We start from the raw sequence: 20439 nt of genomic DNA, 5'->3' as shown, positions 1-20439 counted from the left end.
CAAGCCACTTCATTTCCCTGTGCCTCAATTTTACCTCATCTATAAAATGGGGATTAAGACTGTGAGCCCCACGTGGGACAACCTGATTGCCTTGTATCTACCCCAGCGCTTAGAACAGTGCTTGGCACACAGTAAGCACTTAACAAATACCATTATTATTATTATTATTAAAACCTAATTTCTGGTGGGGGGAGATAGGTTCTGTCCGATATTTATTTTTCCTTAGCTTTTCTGTTCCCCTGCTCCCTAGAACTGTTGGGTAGGGACCATCTCTATATGTTGCAAACTTGTACTTCCCAAGCACTTAGTACAGTGCTCTGCACACAGTAAGCGCTCAATAAATACGATTGAATGAACGAATGAATGAACTGGGGATGGTCACTTCTGGGAACACGAATTTCCCATAATTACTCCTCAGAGGAACCGATGTCATTTCCTATGAAGAAAAAGGAAAAGTTCTGACCTTATCGGAAAGACTCTCAGCTTTGAGTTTCTGCTCCTTCAGGGCTTGCTGCAGAGCCAGGATTTCTGCTTTGTGCTCCTTCACGGCCAGTTCCACGACTTGACGAGACTCGGTAATACGCTGATCTGCTCGCACTCTGTCAGAAATAAATGGTCTCATTTTCAGCACACACGTTACCACTGCGGTGGAGCGAAAACCCAGCCACAAATTTAAGCTCTGACAAGTGGAGAATCACCCCAGCTCAGACTCTTTGCTTCTCTCAAATTAACCTTTTTTTTTTCGCTTTCAGCTCTACCATCTCAGATCCACTGCTCGCATCGCCTCCTGCCTTCAAGACATCTCTACTTGCATGCCCTCCTGTCACCTCAACTTAACATGTCCAAAACAGAGCTCCTTATTTTCCCACCCAAACCCTGTCCTCCCCGGGACTTTCTCATCACTGCTGACGGCACCGCCATCCTTGCTGTCTCACAAGCCCGTAACCTTGGCCTTATCCTTGGCTCCTCTCTCTCATTCAACCCACATATTCAATCCGTCACCGAATCCTGTCGGCCCCAACTTCTCAACATCGCTAAAATCCCCCCTTTCCTGTCCATCCAAACTGCTACCACGTTAATACAATCACTCATCCTATCCCGCCTGGATTACTGCATCAGCCTACTTGCTGACCTATCAACCCCCTGTCTCTCCCCACTCCAGTCCAGACTTCACTCTGCTGCCCAGATCATTTTTCTACAGAAACGTTCGGGACATTCACCTCCCTCCTCAAAAATCTCCAGTGGTCGCCTATCCTCCTCTGTATCAAATGAAAACTCCTCACCATTGGCTTTAAAGCAGTCCATCACCTTGCTCCCTCTTATCTCACCTCCCTTCTCTCCTTCTACAACCCAGTCTGCACCCTCCGCTCCTCTGCTGCTAACCTTCTCACTAGGCCTTGATCTCGCCTGTCTTGCCGCCAACCCCTGACCCACGTCCCATCTCAGTCCTGGACCCACTTCCCTCCTCAAATCCTCCAGACGATAACTCTCCCCCGCTTCGAACCCTTACTGAAAGCACACCTCCTCCAAGAGGCCTTCCCATCATAATCCCCACTTTTCTTCGTCTCCCATTCTCTTCTGCATCGCCCCGACTTGCTCCCTTTCCTCTTTCCCCTTCTCCGTACCCTACAGTACTTATGTATAGATCTGTAATTTTATTTAATCATATTGGTGTCTGTTTATTTGTACTGATGTCTGTCTCTCCCCCTCTACACTGTGAGCTTGTTGTGGGCAGGGATTGTCATTCCTTATTGCTTTATTGTACTTTCCCAAGTGTTTAGTACAGTGCTCTGCACACAATAAGCGCTTAACAGAGTCGAATGAACGCTCACACCTCTATTTTCTTCCCTGCCCCTTCAGAGCCCTTAATCAATCGATCAATCAACTGTATTTATTGAACGCTTACTGTGTGCAGAGCACTGTACTAAGCACTTCAGATAATGCAATTAGAGTTTGTAGATATGTTCCCTGCCCTCAATGAGTATACAGTCCAAAAAGCCACCTATACTACTTTGCCATCTCCCTTACTCTTCCACCTCTTGCTCCTCTTATTTATTCATTTATTTTTTAATGTTATTTGTTAAGTGTTCACTCGAGATTGTAAGCTTTTTGTGGGCAGGAATGTGTCTACCACTCTATCATACTATGCTCTCCCATGCGCTTAGTAGAGCGCTCTGCTCAGAGTAAGTGCTTAATAAATACCATTGATTGATTATATGCAGGTACTCATAATAATAATAATAATAATGACATTTATAACAATAATAATGGCATTTATAATAATAATAATGGCATTTATTAACTGCTTACTATGTGCAAAGCACTGTTCTAAGCGCTTACTATGTGCAAAGCACTGTTCAAAGCACTTGGGACGGTTACAAGGTGATCAGGTTGTCCCACATGGGGCCCACAGTCTTAATCCCCATTTTACAGATGAGGTAACTGAGGCCCAGAAAAGCTAAGTGACTTGCCCAAAGTCACACAGCTGACAATTGGCAGAGCTGGGATTTGAACCTGTGACCTCTGACTCCAAAGCCCGGGCTCTTTTCCACTGAGCCACGCTGCTTTGGGGTAGCTACAAGGTGATCAGGCTGGATACAATCCGGACCCCGCATGGGACTCACAGTCTTCTTACGGATGAGATAACTGAGGCATGGAGAAGTGACTTGCCTATGGTCATACAGCAGACAAGCAGCAGTTCCAGGATTAGAACCCAGGTCCTATGACTCCCAGGATCATGCACTTCCACTGGTCCATGCTGCTTCTCTTACTGCTAGACATGATTCTCATTTGACCCTTCGGAGAAGCCCCACCCTTGTTTTGGTATTGAATAATAGTAATGACAGTAATAATAATAATGATAATGATGGTATATGTTAAGCACTTACTATGTGCCAGGCACTGCACTAAGCGTTTGGGTGGATACAAGTAAATCAGGTCAGATACAGCCCCTGTCCTTCAAGTGGCTCACACTTTTAATCCCCATTTTACAGGTGAGGGGACTGAGGCCCAAAGAAGTGAAATGACTTGCCCAGGGTCACGCAGGAGATAAGTGGTGGAGCCGGGATAAAAAATATACAAAACAGCATGTCATTATGCAAGTAGATATAGCATATTCTGCTAGGTTTTTAATGTATATGTAACACATATATATGTAGATATATAAATATATACACCTAGAAATCACTGAGGAAGCAAACCCATAGGCATGGGATTCTTTTTCAGGATAAAAGGACAGAGACATTTGAATTTTTTCATCATTTGGCTCAGCTCTCTTGCAGCTCAGCAGAAACTCGCTTCTGTAAATTTGTTATAATACTTCCCCCTACTACTAAAATGATCCTGCTTCCTTATGTAAAGAAGACATCATACAGAGGGATTAAACTATGACTAGTTTGCCAGTGTTGATCATGATGAAGAAACCCACTGAAAATGTATTTTCTAGTTATCGCTTATCTGTAACCCAGTGTTTTGACACACAAAAGAGGGAGGGGAAGTGGTGTCCTGGGTACGATTCCACATTCAACCCCTCAAAAAGGCCACTACAGCTTCCCAATTCACGACTTCGGTTGATCTCCGCCAAAATCATGCGTTTCTCATTCTACATTCCCTAGGTGAACAGTGTCTCACCCAGAAGCCTGCGAAAGTCTTTCCAAAATGGATAACCGCACCTGCTCTGCTTCTCAGTATCCAGCATCCTCTGTAATTCGCGAACTCGACATTCGAACTGGGACTTCTCGTCGCCGAGAACGCTCCGCCAAGCCTCCCACTGACGTTCTTTTTCGAGCAGCTCGTCGTTGAGGGCCTCTAAGTCCATCACTTGCTCTTCCAGCATCGTACACGTGGTCTTCAAGGCCTCCATCGTCTGGAAATCAGAACCGTCAACCCTCACTTCTCACGGCAAGCGGGGATTTTCTACGGGGCCGACTCACCGCTCTGGCTTTCCGAAGTCCAAATGTGGACCCAATAAGCGAGGCACGAGGTATTCCTTTTCCCAGCTACACTCCCGCCCATGCAAACTGAACCCAGGGAGGTGAGGAATGATCATTCTGGGGTTGTCTTAAGCGGAATGGTGTATTTAGACATCGATCAGGGTGCTCAAAACACCCCCCGAGGGGTCTGAATTGGGGAAACTTTAAGGGTCCCAAGACATTCGTCTTCCTCAATATATGAGTGTCGACACCTCTCAAAGATTACTGTGGGTCTTTTTGTCAATTCTTCACGAGCAAGTTCGAGAAAATACACAAATCCATTACCGAGGGCACATCTCCTCCAAGAAGTCTTCCCTAAGTCCCTTTTTCAATCAATCAATCAATCGTATTTATTGAGCGCTTACTATGTGCAGAGCACTGTACTAAGCGCTTGGGAAGTACAAATTGGCATCACATAGAGACAGTCCCTACCCAACAGTGGGCTCACAGTCTAAAAGGGGGAGACAGAGAACAGAACCAAACATACCAACAAAATAAAATAAGTAGGATAGAAATGTACAAGTAAAATAAATAAATAAATAAATAAATAGAGTAAATTTTTCCTCTTCTCCCACTCCCTTCTGCGTCATCCTGACTTGCTCCCTCTGTTCATTCCCCCCTCCCAGCCCCGCAGCACCTAGGCCCATATCTGTCATCTATTTCTTTTAATTCATTCACTCATTCATTCAGGCATATTCACTGAGCGTCCCCCTCTCCATCCCCCCCGTCTTACCTCCTTCCCTTCCCCACAGCACCTGTATATATGTATATATGTTTGTACATATTCGTTACTCTATTTTACTTGTACATATCTATTCTATTTTATTTTGTTAATATGTTTGGTTTTGTTCTCTGTCTCCCCCTTCTAGACTGTGAGCCCACTGTTGGGTAGGGACTGTCTCTATATGTTGCCAACTTGTACTTCCCAAGCACTTAGTACAGTGCTCTGCACACAGTAAGCGCTCAATAAATACGATTGATTGATTGATCGATCGATTGAGCACTTACTGTGTGCCGAGCACTGTACTAAGCACTTGGGGGAGTACGATACAACAATAAACAGACACATTTGTCCGTCTCCCCCCAGCATATTATAAGATCACTGGGGGTAGGGAATGTGTGTGTTTATTGTTGTTCTGTACTCTTCCAAGTGCTTAGTACAGTGCTCTGTCCACAGTAGGTGCTCAATAAATGTGATTAATTGAATGAATGGATGAATGAAAAAGCCCCAATCCTCGGCACCGTGACAAGAACTAGTTATTGAAAGCCACATCCCCTCCTGCAAACCCTTCCAACCCCAGAGCTGGGAATTCTCCCTCCCGTTAGCTGGGGCGGAGATGGGGGAATTTTTCCACTCTTACTTGTTTCTGGCTGGTGAGCTGCATCTCCCGCTCGGTGATTTCCCTGCGGAGATGATCCACCTCGCTCCGCAGCTGCACGATCTCATCCGAGGCGCCGGAGGCCTCGTCCAGTTGTTTGGACAGGTAGAAGTTCTGATTGTTCAGCTCGGCGTTGTCCTCGGTCAGCTGGTTCAATTGCTCCTCCAAGTCCGTGATCACCTAGGACGGTGGAGGAACTGCATTGGAGACCGATTCTTCCTCTTCGATTAGGATTCTTTCCCGTTGAGTCCCAGAGTTGGAACTCCACAAGGATATTTCTCCGGAAAGACAGCTCGGGCTTTTTTTTTTTTCCTTCCCCTCCTTCTAGAATCACCTATGGGCTGCAGACACTAGCCCATGGCTCCATGGAAGCTGTATGGCCCATGGAAAGAGCACAGGCCTGGGACGCGGGTTCTAATCCCGGCTCCACCACTGTGTGACATTGGGCAAGTCATTTAACTTCTCTGGGCCTCAGTTACCTCATCTGTACAATGGGGATTACGAGTCTTCCCAGACTGAGCCCCTTCCTTCCTCTCCCCCTCATCCCCCTTTCCATCCCCCCATCTTACCTCCTTCCCCTCCTCACAGCACCTGTATATATGTATATATGTTTGTACATATTTGTTACTCTATTTATTTATTTACTTTACTTGTACATATCTATTCTATTTATTTTATTCTGTTAGTATGTTTGGTTTTGTTCTCTGTCTCCCCCTTTTAGAGTGTGCGCCCACTGCTGGGTAGGGACTGTCTCTATATGTTGCCAACTTGTACTTCCCAAGCGCTTAGTACAGTGCTCTGCACACAGTAAGCGCTCAATAAATATGATTGATGATTACTCTATTTATTTTACTTGTACATATCTATTCTATTTATTTTATTTTGTTAGTATGCTTGGTTTTGTTCTCTGTCTCCCCCTTTCAGACTGTGAGCCCACTGTTGGGTAGGGACTGTCTCTATATGTTGCCAACTTGTACTTCCCAAGCACTTAGTACAGTGCTCTGCACACAGTAAGTGCTCAGTAAATACGATTGATTGATTGATTGATTGAGTGTGAGCCCCACGTGGGACAGCCTGATTACCTTGGATCTACTCCAGCGCTTAGAACATATAGTCAGTGCTTAACAAATACCGTTATTATTACTATTATTATTATTACTCATTTCATACTTGACCTTGGGGTCGATCCGTAAGAATCACTTACGGATCAAGCGTAAGAGATCGCCGCTCATCTACTTTGAAACTTTGGGCAAGTCGCTTCATGTCTCTGTGCCTCAGTTACCTCATCTCTCTGTGCCTCAGTTACCTCATCTGTAACAGCGGAGAAGTGAAGTGACTTGTCCAAGGTCACACAGCAGACTGTATATATGTATATATGTTTGTACATATTTATTACTCTATTTATTTATTTTACTTGTACATATTTATTCTATTTATTTTATTTGGTTTATATGTTTTGTTTTGTTGTCTGTCTCCCCCTTCTAGACTGTGAGCCCGCTGTTGGGTAGGGACTGTCTCTATATGTTGCCAACTTGTACTTCCCAAGCGCTTAGTACAGTGCTCTGCACACAGTAAGCGCTCAATAAATACAACAATGAATGAATGAATGACTTCTAGACAGCCTTCTTCTAGTCTTCTAGACTAGACAGTCTTCTAGACAGTGAGCCCATTGTTGGGTAGGGACCGTCTCTATATGTTGCCAACTTGTACTTCCCAAGCGCTTAGTACAGTGTTCTGCACACAGTAAGCGCTCAATAAATACGATTGAATGATTGAATGAAGTGGTGGAGCCGGGATTAGAACCCAGGTCCTTCCGACTGCCACATCTGTGCTCTATCCACTGGGCCACACACTGGAGAGGGTTGGTAGACACGTTCCCTGCCCGCCACGAAATGTTAGAGTGGCTGCGCTTTAGTGGTAAGAAATCGAGTGTGCTTTGAAATTCATCCATTCATTCATTCAATCATATTTATTGAGTGCTAACTGTGTGCAGAGCACTGTACTAAGCGCTTGGAAAGTAAAATTCGGCAACAGAGACAATCCCTACCCAACAACGGGCTCAGAGTCTAGAAGGGGGGAGACACAGAGCAAAACAAAACAAGTAGATAAGCATCAATAGCATCAATATAAATAGAATTATATATAATAATAATAATAATAATAATGGCATTTGTTAAGCGCTTACTATGTGTAAAGCACCATTCTAAGCACTGGGGAGGATACAAGGTGATCAGCTTGTCCCATGGGGGGCTCACAGTCTTAATCCCCATTTTACAGATGAGGTAACCGAGGCCCAGAGAAGTTAAGCTGACAATTGGCAGAGCCGGGATTTGAACGCATGACCTCTGACTTCAAAGCCCGGGCTCTTGCCACTGAGCCACGCTGCTTCTCCTAATGTCTGGCACATTAGGAAGCTAATAATAATAATGATGATGGTATTTGTTAAGAGCTTATTATGTAGCAAGCACTCTTCTAGCGCTGGGGTAGAAACAAGGTGATCAGGTTGTCCCACGTGGGGCTCACAGTCTTCATCCCCATTTTACGGATGAGGGAACTGAGGCACAGAGAAGTTAAGTGACTTGCCCAAAGTCACACAGCTGACAAGTGTGTCTTAGAGACGCAGTGTGGCTCAGTGGAAAGAGCCCGGGCTTGGGTGTCAGAGGTCACAGGTTCAAATCCCAGCTCTGCCACTTGTCAGCTCTGTGACTTTGGGCAAGTCACTTCACTTCTCTGGGCCTCAGTGACCTCATCTGTAAAATGGGGATTAAGACTGTGAGCCCCCCGTGGGACAACCTGATCACCTTGGAACCTCCCCAGTGCTTAGAACAGTGCTTGGCACATAGTAAGTGCTTAATAAATGCCATAATAAAAAAAGTGGCGGAGTTGGGATTAGAACTCAGGACCTCTGACTCCCAAGCCCGGGCTCTTTCCACTAAACCACACTGCATTATCATTGTTATCATGGTTAACCGGATTGCAAACATGGCCGATTACCGTCCACACAGTCATCCCTTCCGAGAAACACTATCATCCAATTATAAAGTCAGCCAAGGCAGAGCCGACAGGCCCTCAGGATAGTGCTCTAACCTCAAGCAATCGTATTTGGTCAGTTGTATTTACTGAGCGCTTACTGTGTGCAGAGCACTGTACTAAGCACTTGGGAGAGTCTAATACAGCAATAGACACCGATTCCCATTGATGCCGTTCATCTGAAGGGGCCTCAGAAAAGTGCCTGTAAAACTCCTATCAGCCCAATTTTTACGGGAGTCAATCAATTAATCAATTGTGTTTATCGGGCACTTACTGAGTGAAGAGCACAAGGAATAAGATAACCTTCCTATTGTGTGGCTCAGTGGAAAGAGCGCGGGCTTGGGAGTCGGAGGTCATGGGTTCTAATCCCGGCTCTGCCACGTGTCTGATATGTGACCTTGGGCAATTCTCTTAACTTCTCTGAACCTCAGTTTCCTCATCTGTAAAATGGGGATGAAGACTGTGAGCCCCACGTGGGACAACCTGATCACCTTGTATCCCCTCCAGTGCTTAGAACAGTGCTTCGTACATAGTAAGTGCTTAACAAATGCCATTATTATTATTATTCAAAGCCTTACTGAAGGCCCATCTCCTCCAAGAGGCCTTCCCTGACTAAGCCTTCCTTTCCTTTCTCCCACTCCCTTCTGCGTCGCCCTGACTTGCTCCTTTTCTTTATCTTTATTTATCTTTATTTAGAGAAGCAGCGTGGCTCAGTGGGAAGAGCACAGGCTTTGGAGTCAGGGGTCATGGGTTCGAATCCTTGCTCTGCCAGGTGTTAGCTGTGTGACTTTGGGCAAGTCACTTAACTTCTCTGGGCCTCAATTCCCTCATCTGTAAAAAATGGGGATTAAGACTGTGAGTCCCCTGTGGGATAACCTGATTACCTTGAAACCTCGTCAGCACTTAGAACAGTGCTTTGCACATGGTAAGCGCTTGATAAATGCCATTATTATTATTATTATTATCCCCTCCCCAGTCCCACAGAATTTATGTCCATATCAGCCATTTTATTTATTTATATTACTGTCTGTCTCGCCTTCTAAACTGTCAGCTCGATGTGCGGGGAATGTGTCTGTTTTATTGTTATATTGTACCCTCCCAAGCGCTTAGAATAGTGCTCTGCACACAGTAAGTGCTCAACAAATACAATTGACTATTAGAGAAGCAGCGTGGCTCAGTGGAAAAGAGCCCGGGCTTTGGAGTCAGAGGTCATGGGGTCAAATCCCGGCTCCGCCAACTGTCAGCTGTGTGACTTTGGGCAAATCACTTAACTTCTCTGTGCCTCAGTTACCTCATCTGTAAAATGGGGATTAATGTGAGCCCCTTCTAGGACAACCTGATTATCTTGTAACCTCCCCAGCATTTAGAACAGTGCTTTGCACATAGTGTTTAATAAATTCGATCATCATCATCATTATTATTCCACTGTGTATTTTGGTAGTGCCTTTCTTCCAAGGCGTTAAAGGCCTGGTCTTCCTTTGAAAAGTTTCTCCCAGTACCTGATTTTTCACTCAGAGCCCGGGCTTGGGGGTCAAAAGGACCTAGGTCCTAATCCCAGCTCCGCCACATGTCTGCTGTGTGACCTTGGGCAAGTCACAATCTCCTGGGGCTCAGTTCCCTCATCTGTAAAATGGGGATTAATCAATCAATCAATCACATTTATTGAGCGCTTACTGTGTGCAGAGCACTGTACTAAGCGCTTGGGAAGTACAAGTTGGCAACATGTAGAGACAGTCCCTACCCAACAGTGGGCTCACAAGACTGCAAGCCCCATGCCGGGCAGGGACTGTGTCCAACCTAGACTTCTTAGAGAAGCAGCGTGGCTCAGTGGAAAGAGCATGGGCTTTGGAGTCCGAGGTCATGGGTTCGAATCCCGACTCCGCCACGTCTGCTGTGTGATCTTGGGCAAGTCACTTAACTTCGCTGGGCCTCAGTTACCTCATCTGTAAAATGGGGATTAAGACTGTGAGCCCCACGTGGGACAACCTGATCACCCTGTATCCTCCCCAGCGCTTAGAACAGTGCTTTGCACATAGTAAGCACTTAACAAATGCCAATAATAATAATAATTATTATTATTATCATTCTAGTTGGACACAGTCTAGTCTTCTAGACTGTGAGCCCACTGTTGGGTAGTGACCATCTCTATATGTTGCCAACCTGTACTTCCCAAGTGCTTAGTACAGTGCTCTGCACACAGTAAGCGCTCAATAAATACGATTGAATGAATGAACCTGATTGACTTGTATCTACTCCAGCGCTTCCCCTCACAAGGTCACACCCGGAGAGTTTCTAGTCCTCTACCAGTCTTTAGACTGGTCTGACCGTGTGACTTGCCCAAAGTCACACAGCTGACAGTTGGCGGAGCCGGGATTTGAACCCATGACCTCTGACTCCAAAGCCCTTTCCACTGAGCCACGCTGCTTCTCTAATAGTCAATCGTATTTATTGAGCACTTACTGTGTGCAGAGCACTATTCTAAGCGCTTGGGAGGGTATAATATAACAATAAAACAGACACATTCCCCGCACAGGAGGGAGAGTCAAGCAGAGGCCTGCCCATTCCATTCCTAGCTTGGGCAGTGGCTAGCGGGTGGAAGGCCACCTGCTAAAAGCCAAAATTCGCCCCGTGCTGGGCAGCAGTGGCGGGGGAAGAGAGTTGAGGGCAGAATCTCAGATTTACTGCGCGGAAGAAGGCAATGGCAAACCACTTCTGGATTTTAACCAAGAAAACTCTACGGATCCACTACCAGAACGATTGCAGATGGAGAGTGGGGCGTTCTGGGAGAGATCTAGCTTTACTTCTATTTATTCTGACGATTTGACACCTGTCCCCATGTTTTGTTTTGTTGTCTGTCTCCCCCTTCTAGACCGTGAGCCCGTTGTTGGGTAGGGCCCGTCTCTATTTGTTGCCGACTTGTACTTCCCAAGCGCTTAGTACAGTGCTCTGCACACCTTAAGCGCTCAAGAAATACGATTGAACGAATGAGTTGTTTCCGACCCATAGTGACACCACTGACGCATTCATTCATTCATTCATTGAATTGATTCATTCATTCATTGAATTGAATTGAATGAATTCATTCATTGAATGAATGAATAAATTCATTCTATTTATTTTGTTAATGATGTGCAACTAGCTTTAATTCTATTTGTTCTGATGATTTTGACACCTGTCCACATGTTTCGCTTTGTTGTCTGTCTCCCCCTTCTAGACCGTGAGCCCATTGTTGGGTAGGGACCATCTCTATCTGTTGCCAACTTGTACTTCCCAAGCGCTTAGTACAGTGCTCTGCACACAGTAAGCGCTCAATAAATGCGATTGAATGAATGAATGAATGCGTCAGTGGTGTCGCTATGGGTCGGGAACAACTCATTCGTTCAATCGTATTTATTGAGCGCTTACTGTGTGCAGAGCACTGTACTAAGCGCTTGGGAAGTACAAGTTGGCAACATATAGAGAAGGGCCCTACCCGACAACGGGCTCACAGTCTAGAAGGGGGAGGCAGACAACAAAACAAAACATGTGGACAGGTGTCAAAATCATCAGAACAAATAGAATTAAAGCTAGATGCACATCATTAACAAAATAAATAGAATAGTAAATATGTACAAGTAAAGTAAATAGAGTAATAAGTCTGTACAAATATATACAAGCGCTGTGGGGAGGGGAAGGAGGTAGGGCGGGGAGGATGGGGAGGAGGAGAGGAAAAAGGGCGACAGCATAAGACAAGACAAGACCCCAGCACTCAGATCCTTTCTGATCTCCCAACCTCTTGTCTCGCCCCACTTCAGTCTATACTTCACTCTGCTTCCCGAATTATCTTTCTACAGAAATGCTCTAGGCCTGTCACCCCCCACTCCTCAAAAATCTCCATTTATTCATTCAATCATATTTATTGAGAGCTTACTGTGTGTAGAGCACTGTAGTAAGCGATTGGTAAGTACAAATCGACAACATATAGAGACGGTCCCTACCCAACAACGGGCTCACAGTCTAGAACTGGGAGACAGACAACAAAACAAAACAAGTAGACAGGTGTCAATACCATAAAAATGAATAGAATTATAGCTATATACACATCATTAATAAAGTGAATAGAGCATATGTTCAAATATACACAAGTGTTGTGGGGAGGGGAAGGAGGGAGGGCAAAGGAAGGGATGGGGGTGATGGGGAGGGGAGAAGGAGGAGAGGAAAAGGGGGGTTTAGTCTGGGAAGGCCTCCTGGAGGAGGTGAGCTCTCAGTAGGTCTTTGAAGGGAGGAAGAGAGCTAGCTTGGCGGCTGTCTGGAGGGAGGGCATTCCAGGCCAGAGGTAGGACGTGGGCCGGGGGTTGACGGCGGGATGGGCGAGAAGGAGGCACGGTGAGGAGGTGAGCGGCGGCAGAGGAGTGGAGGGTGAGGGCTGGGCTGGAGAAGGAGAGAAGGGAGGTGAGGTAGGAGGGGGCGAGGGGATGGAGAGCTTTGAAGCCAATAGTGAGGAGTTTTTGCAGGCAGCTCCAATGGCTGCCTGTCAAACTTCGTCTGAAGCAAAAACACCTCACTATTGGCTTTAAAGCGCTCCATCACCTTGCCCCTTCTTACCTCACTTCCTTTCTCTCCTTCTCCAGCCCAGCCTGCACCCTCCTCTACTAACCTCCTCACTGTACCTCATTCTCGCCTGTCCCACAGTCGACCCCCGGCCCACATCCTTCTCCTGGCCTGGAATGCCCTCCCTCCACACAACCGCCAAACTAGCTCACTTCCCCCCTTCAAAGCCCTACTGAGAGCTCACCTCCTCCAGGAGGCCTTCCCAGACAGGGCCCCCCTTTTCCTCTGCTCCTCCTCCCCTCCCCATCACCCCTACTCCCTCCCTCTGCTCTACCCCCCTTTCTGCCCCACAGCACTTGTGTATATACGTGCATATTTATTATTCTATTAATTTTATTAATGATGTATATATATATATATATATATATATATATAATTCTATTTATTTATATTGATGCTATCCATGCCTGTCTACTTGTTTTGTTTTGTTGTCTGTCTCCCCCATTCTAGACTATGAGCCCGTTGTTGGGTAGGGACCGTCTCTATATGTTCTGACTTGTACTTCCCAAGCGCTTAGTACAGTGTTCTGCACACAGTAAGCACTCAATAAATATGACTGAATGAAGATAGTACAGTGCTTGGCACATAGTAAGCGATTAACAACTACCACAATTTTTTTCTTTTCCATAACTGACTGAGGGACAGAACTCAGAGGCCAAGTGATAAGACCTAGTTGATGTACTGGTCTCCACAGATACCCTGAAACAAAACAGGCAGAACAACTACAGAGGGCCTATTACAAATATATTTGTACAGATTTATTACTCTATTTTAATAGTACATATTTACTAATCTATTTATTTTGTTAATGATGGGCATAGAGCTATAATTCTATTTGTTCTGACGATTTTGACACCTGTCTACATGTTTTGTTTTGTTATCTCTCTCCCCCTTCTAGACTGCGAGCCCGTTGTTGGGTAGGGGCCATGTCTGTTGCCGACTTGTACTTCCCAAGCGCTTAGTCCAGTGCTCTGCACCCAGTAAGCGCTCAATAAATACGATTGAATGAATGAATGAACCAAAACCCCAAAATAAACCATGCCAAAATCAATTGATCTCCCCTCTCTAGACCACTTGGGCTCCTTTTGCCCACTTTCCTCTTCTGATTAATTTAAGAGTCTGCCAGATAATAATAATAATAATAATAATAATAATAATAATAATGGCATTTGCTAAGCGCTTACTATGTGCAAAGCACTGTTCTAAGCGCTGGGGGGATACTGGGTGATCAGGTTGTCCCACATGGGGCTCACAGTCTCAATTCCCATTTTACAGATGAGGTAACTGAGGCACAGAGAAGTTAAGTGACTTGGCCAAAGTCACACAACCGATAAGTGGCGGAGCCCCTTCCCAGACTGAGCCCCTTCCTTCCTCTCCCCCTTGTCCCCCTCTCCATCCCCCCCATCTTACCTCCTTCCCTTCCCCACAGCACCTGTATATGTATATATGTTTGTACAGATTTATTACTCTATTTATTTATTTATTTATTTTACTTGTACATATCTATTCTATTTATTTTATTTTGTTAGTATGTTTGGTTTTGTTCTCTGTCTCCCCCTTTTAGACTGTGAGCCCACTGTTGGGTAGGGACTGTCTCTATATGTTGCCAATTTGTACTTCCCAAGCGCTTAGTACAGTGCTCTGCACATAGTAAGCGCTCAATAAATACGATTGATGATGATGATGAGCCAGGATTAGAACCCATGACCTCTCTGACTTCCAAGCCCATGCTCGGGAGATACTGGGAGACGGATTCAGCGTCCTCTTCCTCATCCCCAAATTAGACTCAAAAGGGAGGAAAAACAACTCTGAAAAAAGGCCCTCGGGTCTCTAAATTCCTTTCTCACTCCTATTTCAATGGATGGTGGAGAGCAGAGTAGGAGGCTCCCTCTGTTTCCCTGCTGTCACGCTGGTTCCAGAGGAACTCCTGTTTCCAGGAGGCCTTATGTCTCCTGATTTCTATTCCCGGTTTGTGATCATTGATTCTATATCCGGTAACAATATCTATTTTGCCCGTTTGACTGGAGGAGGATTAGCGGTGGTGTGAAGCAGCCGTGGAAGGATTAAAACCAATCCCTCTCACCAAATTTTTGGCTGCATCCATTCTAATCGGCTATGTGCTAAGCTTCCATAGCTTGGAAAATTACTATGAAATCGGCTGATTTTCAGATTAGGCTTTTTTTTAAAAAAAAAGATATTAATGCACTTTACTTGAGAATGTTTACCATGAAAGATTGAGACTATGTATCAAATTTTCCTTGGGGGACTACGGTGACTAAGGAATGATTTTTAGCAACAAGGGATCGACTGTAACAAGCTAATCAGATTAACCTGATTAGCCTGTATCTACCCCAGCACTTAGTAGTGATAATAATAATAACAATAATAATAATAATAATGATGATGATGGTATTTGTTAAGCACTTACTATATACCAAGCACCGTTCTAAGCGTTGTGGGGGGATACAAAGTAATCAGGCTGTCCCACATGGGGCTCCCAGTCTTAATCCCCATTTTGCAGATGAGGTCACTGAGGCCCAGAGAAGTTAAGTGACTTGCCCAAAGTCACACAGCTGACAAGTGGCGGAGCGGGGATTAGAACCCATGACCTCTGACTCCTAAGCCCGGGCTCTTTCCACTGAGCTACAATGCTTAGTACAATGTCTGGATCATAGTAATAGCTTAAAATACCCTAAAGACAAAATGAGCAACAAAAAAAAAAGCTGTGGGAATTATTTGTTAGACTCTGCTATCATCTCTGGAATATACCAGGTACTGGGAATACTAAATGCAATTAAAGAAAGCTATCCATCTGTCCCGATCCATTTCGAGAGTTGGCACTGAACTTGAAAGTCAAAAGAAGGCTCACTTGATTAGCCCACTGTTGGGTAGGGACTGTCTCTATATGTTGCCAATTTGTACTTCCCAAGCGCTTAGTACAGTGCTCTGCACACAGTAAGCGCTCAATAAATACGATTGAATGAATGATTAGGTAGCTCATTTTGGCAATAGTACGATCGAAAGAATCAGGCCCTTGACCGACGCGGAGAGAAGGCAACAGAGCTTTTGAGTGTTTTCCCAGCTGCCTAAACCTCCTCATTTATTATATAGGTTGGCTATGGAGTCTACCTCCAGATATGCCCAATAAAAATAATAATTACTGTGGTAGTACTTTAGCACATACTCTGTGCCAGGCTTCGTCTATGAGCTGGGAGAGGTAGCGGATAATCGGGTTGGACATAGAACCTGTCCCACATAGGGCTTACGGTCTTCATCCCCATTTTACAGATGAGGCAACTGAGGCACAGAGAAGCAAAGTGACTCGCCCGAGGTCACACAGCAGACATGTGGCGGAGCTGGAATTAGAGCCCAGTTCCTTCTGACTCTTAGGCCTGTGCTCTAACCATTAGGCCAGGCTGCTTCTTTGTGTATGAGTATTTCGTTTTCTTCTCCGGATTGATTTGCAAACCTTGGCTGCTTACTACTCGGTGCCAAGTGGAGTTCATCCGTCAGTCATCATCATCATCATCGTCAGTCGAATTTATTGAGCACTTATTGTGTGCAGGACACTGTACTAAGCGCTTGGGAAGTCCAAATTGGCAACATATAGAGACAGTCCCTACCCAACAGTGGGCTCACAGTCTAAAAGTGGGGGACAGAGAACAAAACCAAACATACTAACAAAATAAAATAAATAGAATAGATAAGTACAAGTAACTTTGACTAGTTGACACCAGGATCTGTTGGTTTGATTGGACTCTTCCAAGTGTTTTGAACAGTAAAAGCTCATTAAATAGGATCGATTGACTGGGTTGGACTTTTCTTCAACAGGACCACAGAAAAAGCCAGCTGCACCACAAGCCAACAGGTAGGTTAATGTCCGTGTGAAAAACGGAGAGCTAAGATTACATTCAGTCTAACAACTTGCTGTCTTTTGGAGGGCATCTGTGTTGTCTGCTATTTATTTTTAATCCCAGAGTTGCATAATTAAAACTATGTTGAATGTTTGTCTCCCCACTCTCTTCTACAGCAGCTTCTGGTATAATTCTTGTTTTTGATTGGATCAAAAGTTTTTTTTTTCCCTTAAACTTCTTCCAATCATTAGTTATCTGCATTTTTAAGGCTTTTTTATTTGTTTGTTTGTTTTTACTAAGTGCCATTCATTCATCGATTCAATCAGTCGTATTTCTTGAGCGATTACTGTGTGCAGAGCACTGTACTAAGCGCTTGGGAAGTACAGATCGGCAACATATAGAGACGGTCCCTACCCAACAACGGGCTCATGGTCTAGAAGGGGGAGACAGACAACAAAACAAAACAAGCAGACAGGTGTCAATACCATCAGGATAAATAGAATTATAGCTTACACACATTAATAAAATAGAGTAATAAATATGTACAAATAAAATAGAGCAATAAATATGTACATATATATACAAGTGTTGGGAGGGGAAGGAGGTAGGGTGGGGGGGGATGGGGAGGGGGAGAGGAAGGAGGGGGCTCAGTGTGGGAAGGCCTCCTGGAGGAGGTGAGCTCTCAGTAGGGCTTTGAAGGGAGGAAGAGAGCTAGTTTGGCAGATGTGCGGAGGGATTGGGGGCATTCCGGGCCAGGGGGAGGACGTGGGCCGGGGGTCGATGGTGGGACAGGCGAGAATGAGGCCCAACGAGGAGGTGAGCAGCGGCAGAGGAGGGGAGGGTGCGGGCTGGGCTGGAGAAGGAGAGAAGGGGGGCGAGGTAGGAGGGGGTGAGGTGATGGACAGCCTTGAAGCCGAGAGTGAAGAGTTTTTGCTTGATTCCGAGGTTGACAGGCAACCACTGGAGATTTTTGAGGAGGGGAGTGACATGCCCAGTGTTTCTGTAGAGAGATAATCCAGGCAGCAGAGTAAAGTATAGACTGAAGCGGGGAGAGACAGGAGGATGGGAGATCAGAGAGGAGGCTGGCGCAGTAATCCAGTTTGGATAGGATGAGTGATTGTACTAACAGGGTAGCGGTTTGGATGGAGAGGAAACGGCAGATTTGGAGATGCTGCGGAGGTGAGACTAGCAGGTTTTGGTGATGGATCGGATGTGTTGGGTAAATGAGAGAGCGGAGTCGAGGATGAAAGCAAGGTCGCGGGCTTGTGAGGCGGGAAGGATGGCAGTGCCGCCTACGGTGACGGGAAAGTCAGGAAGAGGACAGGGTTTGGGAAGGAAGATAAGGAGCTCAGTCATGGACATGTTGAGTTTTAGATGGTGGGCAGACATCCAGATGGAGATGTCCTGAAAGCAGAGAGAGATATGAGCCTGGAGGGAGGGAGAGAGAGCAGGGGTGGAGATGTAGATTAGGGTGTCATCAGAGTAGAGATGATAGTTGAAGCCGTGGGAGCAAATGAGTTCACCAAGAGAGTGAGTATAGATGGAGAACAGAAGGGGACCAAGAACTGACCCATGAGGAACCCCTACAGTAAGGGGATGGGAGGGGAAAGAGAAGCCCGCGAAGGAGACTGAGGATGAACGGCCAGAGAGATAAAAGTAGAACCGGGAGAGGACGGAGTCCGTGAAGCCAAGGTTGGATAGCGTGTTGAGGAGAAGGGGTGGTCCACAGTGTCGAAGGCAGCCGAGAGGTCGAGGAGGATTAGGATAGAGTAGGAGCCAAGAGATTTGGCAAGAAGGAGGTCATTGGTGACCTTTGAGAGGGTAGTTTCGGTGGAGTGGAGGGGACGGAAACCAGATTGGAGGGGGTCGAGAAGAGAGTTGGCGTTGAGGAATTCAAGGCAGCAGGTGTAGACAACTCATTCTAGGATTTTGGAAAGGAATGATAGGAGGGAGATAGGGCGATAACTAGAGGGGGATGTGGGGTCAAGAGAGGCTAATCAGATTGGGCACAGTCCCTGTCCCTCATGAAGTCACTGAGAAGTGAAGTGACTTGTTCAGGATCACACAGAAGCAGGGATTAGAACCCAGATCCTCTGACTCCCAGAGTCATGCTCTATCCACCAGGACACACTGCCTCTTTTGTTTGTATGGATCTCTAAAATAAGAGATGAAAACCCTTGAAAAAAAATCTGCCCTTTCTTTAGAAGGCCCTTAGACTAATGGATCTTTACTGGAAGCGTTTTGAAGTACAGTCTCTAAAGCCTCCTCTGCTCTTGAAAAAATATAATGGATTAAGTTAGCTTTCTTTCCCACAACTAACAGCTGCTTCTTGAGTAGGCAAGGAAGAAGTTGGGTAGAAGCCACAGAATACAGTGTGAGAAACTCAACATATGTGGCAAACCCATTTCTTTGTTTCTTCAACAGAAAAAAACCCAACAACAACTGGCCACAAAAAGGAATGGGAAAGAAAGCAAATGAAATCCCAGACTGTGGAACGGGGTTCAGTAGGGTGAAAAAGATAGTTTTTTAAAGAGCCTAAAAATCAGACAAAACTGAAATATGCCCATCTTGGTCATGCATCCATATGTGAAGATAAGACATACAAAAAAGATCAAAAAGCTAAGAAAGCTAATAGTAAAGGCAGAGCGAAAAGAAGGCAGCAAATCAAATTCAAATTCATTCGATCGTATTTATTGCGCGCTTAGTCAGAGCATCATAATAAGCAGACACGTTCCCTGCCCATTCCCCTATAAGCTGTGATCCATCAATCAATTGTATTTACCGAGAACGTACTGTGTGCACTGTATTAAATGCTTGGGTGGGCAGGGAACGTGTCTAGTTGCATTGTATTCTCCCAAGGGCTTAGTACAGTGACTTCTGACTGACTCACTGATTGCCGGAATAGGTGGGGAATTGTTAAGACTATCACTATGCCACCATATTTCTTAGCAACCGAAAGAAACGCTGCGATCTAGAGTGGAAGTTTCTCCAGTCCCCATGGAATAAATCCTTTGCTAAGGAAGGTGAAGAAAGAATATGTTATTGCTAGGAATTTTATAAAAACTGGGATATTTGGCAGGCAGAGGGGATGAAAAAAGATGCAGGGAGAAAGACCAGAGGAGGACAACAAAGCAGATCTAAAATCCCTGAAAAAGGAAGGAAAAAAATGAAAGCAAGGGGAAAAATGAACAGGACTGAGATGGACTCTAGACTGTAGGCCTGTTGTGGGCAGGGAACACACCTACCAAATCTGTTAAACTGTACTCTCCCAAGCACTTAGTACATATTAAACATCCCCCACCCCTTTTCCTCTGCTCCTCCTCCTCTCCCCATCATCCCTGCTCCCTCCCTCTGCTCTACCCCCCTCCCCGCTCCACAGCAGTTGTATATACGTACGTCTTTATTATTCTATTTATTTCATTATTGATGTGTACGTATCTATAATTCTATTTATCTATTTTGATGCTATTGACGCCTGTCTACTTGTTTTGTTGGCTGTCTCCCCCTTCTAGACTGTGAGCCCGTTGTTGGGTAGGGATTGTCTCTATCTACTGCCGAATTGTACTTTCCAAGCGCTTAGTACAGTGCTCTGCACACAGTAAGCGCTCAATAAAT

The 20439-nt window shown here is 45.3% G+C and overlaps 1 protein-coding gene across 6 annotated transcripts in view; it reads right to left on the bottom strand.

Moving 5' to 3' along the window:
* Positions 1-20439, bottom strand: part of CIT (citron rho-interacting serine/threonine kinase) — a 251152-nt gene that overhangs the window by 48017 nt on the left and 182696 nt on the right. For all 6 annotated transcript variants that reach the window (XM_038762428.1, XM_038762429.1, XM_038762430.1 and 3 more), the window contains 3 exons: positions 5333-5530; positions 3672-3865; positions 464-599 (listed from right to left, as the gene is read on the bottom strand). In XM_038762428.1, the coding sequence (XP_038618356.1) occupies positions 464-599; positions 3672-3865; positions 5333-5530 (528 nt within the window). The remainder of the gene's footprint in view (positions 1-463; positions 600-3671; positions 3866-5332; positions 5531-20439) is intronic.

The sequence above is a fragment of the Tachyglossus aculeatus genome, chromosome 21 (genome assembly GCF_015852505.1).
Source record: "Tachyglossus aculeatus isolate mTacAcu1 chromosome 21, mTacAcu1.pri, whole genome shotgun sequence".
In the NCBI taxonomy this organism is placed as follows: Eukaryota; Metazoa; Chordata; class Mammalia; order Monotremata; family Tachyglossidae; genus Tachyglossus; species Tachyglossus aculeatus.
This window is presented reverse-complemented; position numbering and strand designations above follow the sequence as displayed.